Here is a 13,003-nt window from a genome sequence, read left to right as displayed (position 1 = left end):
CTCCTAGAATGTTGTCATGGTTTGAATTATGTCCCCCAAAAAATGTGTGTATCAATTTGGGTAGGCCATGATTCCTGGTACTGTGTGATTTTCCTGTGTGTTGTAAACCTGCCTCTATAATGTTAATGAGGGAGGATGGGTGGCAGTTGTGTTAGTAAGGCAGGACCTGATCTACAGGACTGGATTGTGTCCTGAGGCAATCTCTTGAGATATAGAAGACAGAAATGAGTAGCACCAGATGACTGAGACAAATGTTTAAACACATTTTGACTTTTTAGATGGCTTCTAATAACCTACACAAATAGTTCATGTTTGATCCCAAATTACTTTGTAAGATTCATACATCGATGCCCTCTTCAAAGACTGGCTCAAAGTTTTTTACTACAGGAAGAATTTGACTAATTCTGTCTACTTCTTGACCCTGAAACTCATTATTTGGATGGTGCTTGAAGACAAGTTGCATTTATGCAGCTCCCTTAAAAGTGGGAGTCAGGAGGTTCAACAACTCAGAAGAATCCTGGACTTCCTAGGGCACAATATGATCTGAGGAGAGAATTAAAATTTAAAAACACCTTCTTCAGAAATTGTGGTGGAAGAAAAATAGAGCTATAAGTTGTCTTAAGATTATAAATAAAATAAAACTAAAAAGAGAAACATACTTCTCAAAGAGGCCAATAAAGATAGCTTGGAAAGGGAAAGACAGAATTCAGGGAACTGAAAAGAAGAATAAGACATGGATTTCATACATGTTTAGTAATTATTACTCATTAGTATGTACTTTGAGGCTTAAGCCCCTAAATTTTCAATAACGTGGTTGGTTACTTGTGTTGGAAAACTGAAAATAGTTAAGTAGAACTCAAATTTGGCTTCTTTCTCCACTAAAAAAGAATAATCCTTAATTAATTTAAATAACTCTCTCAGGGAGGGTAATTTTTGCCAAGGGGTGTTAGGTGATGTTGAAGCACATAGCCTAAATCTAAACAGTTACAGAACAAGGTTCTGAAGAAACTTTTATATGTTAAAGCACATTCACTATACCTGATCTTTCAGGAATCATGGGAAACATAAGAATAACAAGACATTCAAGATGGACAAAGGGCGCTCCAATATTCAAAGAGTGTACTAAAGCATTGGGGAAACCATAGACCAGTGGGACACAGAATTGGAAGGCCTGAATTCTAGTTCATGATTTGCCTCTTACTAACTTTTTAATCTGTAGCAAACCTCAGGTTGTCTAAAGTTCAATCCCTTCTGAGTACACAAAGGACTACTATATATTATAATAGTAAAAGATACAACAAATCATGAATGATTGCATTATTGGTGGTTATGATAAAGATCTACTGAAAACTTATTTGAGGCCTGGCCCCACACTGGATACTGAAAATATAAAGATGAAAAGTCAGATTCCCTGTTCACAGTACTGAGAAGTAAACAAGCCATTATATTTACTCCTTGAGAAAAAGTAAAGAGTTGAATGTGTTAGAGCCACAAAGTGATGCATACTCAGGTAGCCCATTGGAGGAAGGACCCAACACTGGAAATTCTCCTTATTTGCACCTGGCCAGCTGAGCCTACTGAAGAAAAACCACACAAAAGGACAGAATGATACCACCAGAAATAGAGCTCAACTGAGTAGTCAGCTATCCTACAGTATGTTTTCAGTCAATTCACTCTCCACTTCTCCCAGACACTCCCACCTCCTATCTCTAGTCTTCCTCCACGCCATTCCACACCCAACTCCCAGCAGACAACTTCACCTCTTATTTTACAAATAAAAACGAGGCTATCAGATAGGAATTTATTAAACTTCCCACTACCAGATCATTAATGTCCCCCTCCAAGACACCTCTGCTCATTCCTTCTTTCCTTCCTTATCTAAGACTAGTCCCTCCCTCTGCTGTAGATCCATTTCTCAAGAGATCATCTATCCTATAGCCCATCTCTTTTTGTACATTAAATTCATTCTTTTCACAAATACTTACTGAGTACCTAATATGTAACAGGTACTTGTCTAGAAGCTTGGAATATCTCAGTGAACAAAACAGACAAAAACAGGCAAAAAGCCTTGATCTTAACTCATTTCATTACATCCTAGTGAGGGAGACAGACAATAAACGATAAATACACTAAGGACATAAACATAGGAATTGGTAAGTTCTGTGAAGAAAATAAATAGAGCAGGGTAGAGAAATCAGGTGTGCAGGATTTGGTAGCAGGTTCAAATTTTAAATAGGATGGTCAGGTCAGGCCCCACTGAGAAGAGTCATGAAGGTTACTTGTGGCTATCTGCTAGATCTTTCCAAAGAGAGTAGCTAGTACAAAGACCCGAAAATGAGGTACAGCTTGAGTAACAGCAAGGAGGCCAGTATGGCTGGAGCAAGTGAGTGGAGGAAAGAGTGGTAGAAAATGAAGTCAGAGAAGTAAGGGGGTGGGGCCATGACAAGGAGCAGATCATTATGATCCTTGTAGGTGGTATTAACCATATTGGCTTTTATGTGGAGTGGACTGGGGCATCTTTGAAAGGTTTTAAGCAGATGAATGATCTGATCTTATTTACATTTTAAGAATTCTCTAGCAGGTTCTTCTTATCTGAATTATTTCATACAACATTTAAAGATGACCAATCAATTATCTCTTTTTTCTAAAAATAATCCTCTGATTATTTACTGGTCATACCTTTTCTGTGTGCTTCAGAACACTGTACCATCAATTAACTGCTCTATTTCCTTCCCTTCCACCTCTTACCTCCTACTGCTGCTACCTCTCTGGTGACATGTGTATCTTTCCCATCTTAAAAATGTTAGTTTCCTGCCCCCTGATCCCTCTTCACACACCTCTTCCCACACACACCTTTAACCGTATGATGACCCAGATAGTTCCAGGCACTGAAAAAAACCAAGACAAATAGACATTGAAGCTGTCTAGTAAAGAAAACATACAAGGGAACAGAGAAACAGAATGTAGTGTAGAAAGTATTACAATAGACTATTGAATATAGCAGTTACCCAAGGCAGAGACTAATTCTTTCTGTTTGGGAGACCAGAAAGCCTTCACTAAGGAGGTGCCATTTGCACTGAAATGAAGCATTGTCAGGTTTTGGAGGTGAGAGGTTCATTAAGGGGGAAAAAAAAAAAAAAAAGCAAATGCAAAGGCACCGTAAAGAGATAAAAAGTTAGTTTTGGAATAATTTGCATTTTGATTGAAAGAATTTGTGGCATGGAAGAGAGAAATGGACAGAAACAAGGCTAGAGGTAGAAGTTAGATATAATTAACTCTCTTCACAATTTTTCCTATAACCAACTAATTCTCCCCATTTCCAACACATTGAACCCAGTCCTATAACATTTGATTGAATATCTGTTGTCATTTTGACCACATGTGGAAAATGAGAAAATTCCCATTTACATATTCTCTAATATTAGTCTGAGCTCTCTTGACTTTTAAGATTCATACTTTATTTTTAAAACTTTGAGTAGGCTGATAGGACTGTCTTGTTTCAGGGTACTACCTAGATCTCTGCTTGCATTTCACTATTCTAGGTACCTGAGTCAGGGGTACACATGGAACTGCTATCCCATACTTTCTCCTTCCTGAATGTTCACCCAGTTTCTCTACTTGATCTTCATTATCTTCACTTCTCTTCACTGCTTTTGCTACCTGCAAGTCAATTATAGTCCGCCCAACAATAATAATAGTATTTATCATTTACTGGACATCTATCATATAGCAGAAATTGTACTAGGTTCTTTCCAAACTTTATCTCACTTAATTCTCACACAGCCTAATAAGGTAGATATTATTGGTCCTGTGTTACAGGGAAAAGGGTAAATCAATTGGTTAATTTCACACACGTAGCAAGTGGCAGAGATGAAATCATAACCTAAGACTTACCAGTCTCCAAGTCTATATACTTTTTCTACTATGCACAAATCTTTTGCTTTTAAGTATTGCTTCCCACTTCTTTTTGCTACTGCTACATTCCCAATTTACATTCCACATATCGCATATTCAGAGTCTACTTTTTTCCCTGTTTCTTTACCATCCCATCTACTCTCTTAACTCCTGGTCTTGACCCTGATACTTATCCAAACCAATTTTCCTTTTTGTTCAAGTCTTTCATGTCCAAACTCCTCACTCATGAATTTACCCTTTACACCCCATCTGGGCCTACATGATGAGTCCAAAATTCCAAAACCTGATTTGTTTAGCTTTTTCCCATGAGCAACTTGTCTCCCAAGTCTGCATAACATTCAAGGCCTCCTAATATTTGGGATGCTCTTCATCCTCCTCCTAGTTGGACCCCCGTTATGTGTGTAAAGCATGAAACTACACGACCTCCACCCTACTACACTTTGGCCTCTAACCCAGCCACTGACCTGGTGTTTTCCACCTGGTGACTGCCCATTTACTGAATAAATCTGGAGACTTTTTTAAGGAAAAGGGTGTTGGCTCAGTCAGAGGAGGGCGCTGATTGCTGAGCCAAAAGAAGAGAATTGATGTAGATTAGTTGGAAGATAAGCTTGGTACAGGTGAGAAAATAGGTTTTCTCAAGAAGGAAGAGGAAGTTAGATGAAAACTAGGGGAATATTGCTAATAAAATGAGGGGGTTTGTTTAATTAGGATGAAAGGTAGAATCAAAAGGAAAATCAAAGTCCACATCTCAGCAGAGATAAACTGAGCATGCACTCCAAGGGGCTGGGACCATACAGAAGCTGGCAAAAGGGCAATTGACTGTTTAAGAAAATATTTTTAGATACTAGATTGTATTCCTGACTCCAGACAGAGTAATCTTGCTAAACTCTAAATACGAACATGTAATTCTGCAGTTTACATTTTCCCATGGCTACCTATAAGTCTAAACTCCTTACAAAGCATAGCGAGTCCATCACTACGTGACACCTACATTTCTGTATATCCTAATGTTCAGCCTTTGTCGCATACTCAACCCAAGCTTATGCCACAATGAAGAACTTTTAGTTCTTTAGTGCAACATGCCCCTCTAAGACTCTGTGCAGCTGTGCATACTCTGTCCTGTGCCTAAAACCTTATCTAGCTCTTGCAGCCTGGCAAATGTCTATTTAGATTTCATCCTCTCTACCAAACCATCTCTGACCATACCTGACAATAATCCACCTCCTTCCTATTATGCAAGCCAATAGTCAGTCCCCCCGCTGTTTTTGTAACATTTGGACCTTAGAGCATCATATGATAGCATGTATCATTTTGTATTGCAAATGTTTGCTCACTTGTCACCTCTACTAGATTTTGAGCTTCTTGAAAATACCAAGTTTATCCTGTTTTCAGCTTGTTCAGCTTTTTATCTCCAGTGTTTAGCACAGTTCCTGATGTATGGTTAGCACTTGATAAGTAAATGATTCATTATGTTTAATTAGGATGAGATATTTCATCATAGTGCATTTATTTATTTCTCTTTAGTGACCAGGTGGAGTAGGTCATCTTGGTTGAGTCTGGCTTAAAGGTCTTGGTTCAGTTGCCCCGTGGTTAGATCTGTATAGAAGGGTCCCAGAGAATACTGTCTATGACACCCATGAGTCCTGGCCCCTCTATCTGAAAGGAGTTGAAGATAGGTGACAGAAAGGAAAAAGGGAGAGAAAAGGAAATGAAATTAAGGAAAAACTTTAGATTAGCTTAACCCAAATCCTGGAAAATTATTTCTATAAAGCTGAAGAATTCCATAGCTTTGCTTTGTGGTTTTTCCCATCTGGGAAAGACCCTGGGGTCCAGATGGATTACAGGGAAATGAAAAATTATTCTGCTGTAGATTCAAATAAAATTCAACCTCACCTCATTCATACGTGCAGTAAGATTTTTAAATCCAAAATTCATGGGTTACTTCTAGGGCTTTTGGATGCCCCTGTACTCCTGGTGATAGAGTTCAAGACGGTAGAGATTTTTCTCTGTTTGTATCTGTACGTAATATGAAAGTGTCTATGCCTACTTGTCTCTCTATCTCTCTCTTTCTCTCTGTCACTGAAGCCAGGCAGAAGCTTTGTATGTTAACTCCTCCCACAGTCTTCACCCAGACAGATTCTAGAGTTGGTGGGATGCAATGAGCCCACTGCCTAGAGGAGATAACTGTTCTTTAAAAGTCACATCCTTGGGGATCTGATCCACAAATGCTATAGGATTTTCAAGAGCAACAGTGACAAAGAAGTTAGAAATTTCCCTAGAGAGGTCCATGGTCAACAAGCAGAGAGGATGCTTGACAATTATATGATGGAAAAACAGAGAAGAGCAGCAACAAGTTTATGACAAGATCCAAGTTAACTAAATTAGTCTCCAGGCTTGATTCTCCTTCCTCTCTCTGGTTGTCTGGGAAATAACTATTATACATGCTCCATTTCTTTATGCATAAATATTATTTAGAGGGGTGTCAGTGAGAGGGTCAAAATACTCAAAAGATGATAACGTTAACAGTGCATACTAAGCTCTTCCACCAAAGTAAGAGTTCTTCTAAGCATCAAAGATACACAATTTTACGTAGTGCTAGGATGTCAAGCTTTGGTAGGTGTCTTAGTCATCTAGTGCTGCTATAACAGAAATACCACAAGTGGATGGCTTTAACAAAGAGAAGTTTATTTCCTCACAGTAAAGTAGGCTAGACGTACAAATTCAGGGTGTCAGCTCCAGGAGAAAGCTTTCTTTCTCTGTTGGCCTTCTCATCCATGTTCCCCCAGACTAGGAGCTTCTCTGCACAGGGACCTCGGGTCCAAAGGACGTGCTCTGATCCCGGCACTGCTTTCTTGGTGGTATGAGGTCCCCCACTCTCTGCTTGCTTCCCTTTCCTTACATCTCTTGTAAGATAAAAGGTGGTGCAGGCCACACCCCAGGGAAACTCCTTACATTGGATCAGGGATATGACCTTAGTAAGGGTGTTACAATCCCACCCTAATCCTCTTTAACATAAAATTACAATCACAAATGGAGGACAACCACACAATACTGGGAATGTGACCCAGCCAAATTGATACACACATTTTTGAGGGGACATAATTCAAGCCATAACAGTAGGTAAAGCAAATTTACAAGTTCTTTCTTCAGTGTAGCCTGATTTTTGGCGTTTTTACCTTTTAAGCAGATTTCTCTAGTCTTGGCTCTTCCATTTTGGATTGTTTTACATTGCTTTTCTCTTTCCTGTTTCTTGAGAATAGTCATTGAGAATAACCTGAGAAAGGGGTTTAGAAGAAGAAATATTCATCCTTAGAGATTCAAGGGGAAAACAGGCCAGGATTCAAAGCAAAGAAGGACAGAAAACAAGGCAAAAGACACATGGAATTGGAAGCTTATGACATATCTGCTCTAAATCTTAGATTTCAACTTTCTCTTTCCCTTAATTTTATCTTTCTATGTCTGCTGTTAGAATCAGTCATAAGAACTTAGGGCCATGATTAGACTGTGGATCTAGGGGAAAGTACAAGGAGACTGCTTTTTAAGATAGATATGATCCACATTTTACAAATGAGGAACGAAGCTCAGAGAAACTGAAGTTCAAATAACCTGTGAAGAACACAAAGCTAACCACTGGTAATGCCTGCGTTTTAAGCTAAGTCTGTTTGCCTCCAAAGCCCATTCACTTTCCCAATACCACGCTGTGAAAGGGTATTTTAAAACAGCTGTTTAAAAAGTCTGATTATGTTATTTGTTAGAAGATAGTGAACTGGAATGCGTGAATTCGAAGCACCTGGGAAAATATATTGAGGAAATTCTACAGATCTTAAAATATATTCTGATGCAGTGTGAAAAGAGAGGAAGCGCAACCTGAAAAGGAAAAATTAGAGAGGTAGCTCTCTGTGCAAGAAAGTTCCTCACTCGTTTTGGGAGAAACTAAGTGCTTCCCGGTGGCAGAAAAACTGGGCACAGTTTATTTAACACCCGAGTTTAAATTTGCTGAATGTGTTACTTCAGACACATTGGAATCAATTCAACTTGGCAGTGGCAGCATGTGAATAGAAGAAAAGTAGACCTATTTTTTATGAAGAAATACTTGAAAAATTAAATGTGGAACAAATGGTTTTATATTTTACTAAAAGCTCTGTCGTATATCACGCTTAAGTAGAAAATGAAGTTTGCTAACATATATACTAGAGCCCCTGGGCAGTGCAAGCAGTTAATGTGCTTCGCTGCTAACCGAAAGTTTGGGTGTTATTGATGTTAAAATCTAAACATGTGTGGTTTTTTTTTTTTTTAATTGTACTTCAGGTGAAGGCTTACAGAACAAATAGTTTCTCATGAAACAGTAGTACACATATTGTTTTATGACATTGGTTAACAACCCCACAACATGTCAACCCTCTCCCTTCTCAACCTTTTTTTTTGTGAAAATATACATAGCCAAAAATACACAATTTCAAAAATTTCTACATGCACAGTTCAGTGACATTGACTACGCTCTTCCAATTGTGCTGCTATTCTCACTTTAGATGAAGGCTTACAGAACAAAATAGTTTCTCATTTAACTGTTAGTACACATGTCGCCCTGTGACAATGGTTAACAACCTCACAACACGTGAACACTATCCTTACTCAACCTCAGGTTCCCTATCACCAGCTTTCCTGTCCCCTTCTGCCTTTTGGCCCTTGTCCCTGGACTGCTGTGCCTCATTAGTTCCATTTGGTTTTATGGGGCCGTCCACTCCCCGGCTGAATGGTGAACCTCAGAAATGACTTCACCAGTGAGCTAAAAGGGCCATACTCTCGGGGTTTCTCCAGTCTTCTTTAGGCCAGTAAATCTGGTCTTTTTTGTGTGTGTTAGAATTTTGTTCTACATCCCTCTCCAGCTCTGTCCTAAACGTATGTGGTTTTTAAAGAGGTATATTCATTCCAGGTATTCCCACTGATATTTATTTAAATTTGACTAATATTTATTGAATTCCGTATTAGTCAAGATCCCAGGAAGAACCAGGAAAGCACTTTCAGTTCAGATTTTGAGGAGAAGTAAATGATGTAACTGTTTACAGAGGCTGGGCGAGGTGAGGACAGCCAGCAAGGGATGCTGAGCTACTTAAGGACTAGCAATGCAGAAATTTGACAGCTGCAGCTTTGGAAGGGGACACCCCTGTAGTTGCAGGAGTTGTACCCATTGCCAGAGTCGTAGAACTCAGCCAGGAAAAAAGCAGGGAAAGAAATCCCTTGTCTTCTCTTTCCTCAAATCCTTCAATTTCCTGCTGGTACCTCCCATTGGCCTAAGCAAATTGGAAGCCACGGGCCAAAAGAGCCACGGTGATGTAGCCCAAAAGATAAATTCCTCTCACTCCTTCAGAGATGGAAAACACAAAGGGGTAAAAGAATGCAGGGAATGGATAACTGGGAGGGTGGGAAATAGACAATAACCAGAACAAGTGCTACAGTGCCAGGTACTGTGGCAGGTACTGGAGATACAAAGATGAATAAGTTTGGTTTCTGTCCTAAAAGAACTCACAATCTAGCGGGGAATCAAACACATAAACTGATACCTGTTGTTCAGATTAAAAAGGTGCTGTAGTCAAGGCTGAACATTCAAACACAACTCACCTTGTGCCTGCTTCACCCAATAAGTGACTACCGTTCACCTGGTAGAAGCTCTATAAAAGAACTGAAAATGCCCCTAGAGAACTTATTGTATATCCATAAACGTTTTTAGTAAGAGAGAATTCACAAACTGATAAGATTTCAATTGGCAAAGGTGCTTCTTCATGTGACCCCTTCCTTCCTCATGAAACTTTATGTCCCAGACATGCTAATCATCTTTCAGTTATTTGAGTGCACTATTATCTCTCTTGACTCTTGGACATTCTTCTCCCTGCAATCCCTGACCCCCACTACCAACACCATTTGTAATCCAATTTCTTCAGGTGTTAGCCTAAGTTCTACTTCTGCTAGAAAATTTTCTCTGACTGTCCTCGAACTACCTGGCTTTCATAGCACCCTGTACTTGTATCAGCACACTTGTAACATATTGTACTTGTGCCTTTATCTTCCTTACTAGTCTCTAAGCTACTTAAAGGAAGAATCTATGTTTAATTATTTTATTTTACTATCATATCCTTAGAGGCTGTCACAGTACCTAGTATGGAATAGGAGAACAAGAAATATTGTTTGAATGAATGAGTTAAGCAAGGCAAGAAGTGGTATACTGTAATTATTGAGTATGCCAAGGTCACTAAAGATCATCAGAATGAATGCTTCATACTGGAGATCAGTAACATATAACACCGTATTTGTGTAGGTGGGGAGAGGACAAGAGATTATGAAGGTCCATGAATGCTAGAATGGTTCCAAAATAATAAATAATATCTGGAATGAGTAGGTCTTATTTAATTCAAATGGTGAATTCCTAAGCAGTGGAGTAGCATTATAAGAGTGTTGTATAAGGAAGATCTGTCCAGGCATGTTGAATAATGTTGAAAGTGGCTTAGGTCAAAACTGAGAGACCAGTTTTGAACTCCCATTTAAATGGTCAAAATCTGGAGTCCTGGTAGCTCTAGTTATTATTTCTTCCCTATTTTAGTCTTAGTATAAGCAATTTTGCAGAATTCTGTCTGGTGTACTTCATTGGCTTATGTATTCATAAGATGCCCTAATGATATCCAACACTTCTATTTGTCTTAGTAAATTTTATATTTGTTTTCCATCTAATTTATCTATAGGACCTATAGTATATTGACGTATTGAGGGTTTCACCTCAGACATATAATGATGTATCAATATTCCTTTAGTTTGTTGATGGAGTCATTATATAGCTTGGGAAGCTATAAGAATTCAAGAGCTCAAGATAAAGTGTCTCAAAAAACAGCAATGATATCAATTATTTTATCTCTCATGAAGTTATTGATCCCACCACTGTCATGAGAAATGAGCTGTTATAGACCTGGAAGGAGGCTAAAATTTGGAGAGTATTGTGAAATAGTCACCATTATTATTAACATCAAGGAGCCCTGGTGGAGCTGTAGTTAAGTGATTGGCTGCTAACTGAAAGGTCAGCGATTTGGACCCACCAGCTGCTCCACAGGAGAAACATGTGGCGGTCTGCTTCCATAAAGATTACAGCCTTGAAAATCCTACAGGGGCAGTTCCACTCTGTTCTATAGGGTCACTATGAGTCAGAATCAACTTGACAGTAACGGATTTTTAATGGGTATTATTAATATCAGAGTAGTCCATCCTCACTAACCCAGCACCATCACAACCACCACTATCATCACCATCAACTACAAATAACAAGACCACTGCACCATTGCCAGTTACCACACATACACATATCCACTGTATTGCTTGTTCCTTCCAGGCAGCAGTGTTAGCTAATGTGCTCCTAGAGCTCTGATTTCAGAATCTTAGATATAGCACAATGGATTCTAGAACCATCCTCCCTGGATTCAAATAATGGCTTTGACATTAATTAGGTGTGCAATCTTGCACAATTTACTTAGCTTCTTTGTGCTTCAGTTTCCTAATGTGTAATATGAGGTAACTAACCATAACTAACTCAGAGGTGTTATGAGAGTAAAACAGTTCATTAAGTGTAAAGTGCTAACAACAGCACCTTGCATATATTAGCTATTATTATTATTACATAATTTCAAAGCACTTATTATCTACAGTGTGTATTAAAAATAGTTCATGATTAAAGCAATACATATCAAGTATCCTGCTTCTATTTTAAACTTCTTATTTTCCCATGCTGTGATTTCTTCAAGAATCCATGTCTGTGAAGCAGGGCTAATATGCAGGACCATGATAAATGTCATGGAAATGATATCCTGGTAGTGACACTGTCTTCTCCTCAAGACAGGAGAGCTCAGCTGAGGAGGCACTGGCCACCCCCCACAGTCTTTCTGATGGCCTTCTTGACTTCCTGGTTCCTTAGACAGTAGGTGAATGGATTTAGCATGGGTGTGAGGACTGCATACACAGCTGAGATTAGTTTGTTGGAATTGAATGATGCAATGGCCCTGGGCCCAACATACATGAAAATCATGGCTGTGTAATAGATTCTTACTACAGTGAGGTGGGATGCACAGGTGGAAAAGGCCTTCTTCCTTCCCTGGGTGGAGGGTATACGCAGGATGGTGGAGACAATGTAGACATAGGAGAGGACAGTGGTGATGAGATGGAACACAAGAATGACAATAGCCAAGGCAAAGTCCACTAGCTCAGCTGTGAACATATCTTTGCAGGCCAGTTTGAGGACTGGAAAGATGTCACAGAAAGAGTGGTTCATGACATTGGAGTCACAGAAGGCAACGTGTGAAATGAAATAGACTTTGATCACAGAGACCATGAAGCCACTCATATAGGAGAAAGCCACCAGCTGCATACAATAACCTGTGGTCATGATGACCAGGTATCAGAGAGGGTGGCAGATGGCCACATAATGGTCATAGGCTGTGGCTGTCAAGAGAACACACTCTGTGCAGGCCAGAGAGATAAGGAAGTAGAGCTGGGTCATGCAACCTGTGAAGGAGATGCGCCGTCTTTGCAGGAGAAATCCATCCAGCATCTTGGGGACTGTGACGGAGACATACCAGACCTCCAGGAAGGACATGCTGCTCAGGAAGTAGTACATAGGTTTATGGAGGGAGCCAGTGACCCAAACAGTGAGCATGATGGTAAGATTCTCAACTATCACCAGCAGGGAGACCACAAGGAAGAGGAAGAAGAGAAGGACCTGCAGCCAAGGGGCAATGCGGAAGCCCACCAGGATGAACTCATTGACCAGAGAGATGTTTCTCTCCAGCATGGCTAAAGGCACCAAAAGGTATTGATGTCTTCAATGGCAATGCCACAAGTAATGAAAATGGTTATGGCATCAGTCAAGAGACAGGAATAAGTCAGAATTTCAGTCTTTCCTGTGAATGAAACTCATAAAATAAACTTTCTGTTAACAGAAACTACTTTGCAAATATGAAGCACACATGCTTTCCATCCTTTTTTACTTTTTATGAAAGTCTCCTAGAATCAAAATGCACCCCTAACCAAACTCTCACTCACCTGATGGCAATGA

The 13,003-nt window shown here is 39.5% G+C and overlaps 1 protein-coding gene across 1 annotated transcript; it reads right to left on the bottom strand.

Moving 5' to 3' along the window:
- Positions 1-11,797: 11,797 nt before the first annotated feature.
- LOC101343219 (olfactory receptor 6-like) lies at positions 11,798-12,739 on the bottom strand. Its single transcript, XM_012559266.1, is given in 1 exon segment — positions 11,798-12,739. A coding segment is annotated over 1 exon segment (942 nt).
- Positions 12,740-13,003: the final 264 nt, after the last annotated feature.

This window comes from Trichechus manatus, unplaced genomic scaffold, assembly GCF_000243295.1.
Source record: "Trichechus manatus latirostris isolate Lorelei unplaced genomic scaffold, TriManLat1.0 scaffold00232, whole genome shotgun sequence".
NCBI classification, from domain to species: Eukaryota; Metazoa; Chordata; class Mammalia; order Sirenia; family Trichechidae; genus Trichechus; species Trichechus manatus.
Note: the sequence above shows the minus strand (reverse complement) of the source record. Positions and strands in the feature narration are given on the sequence as shown.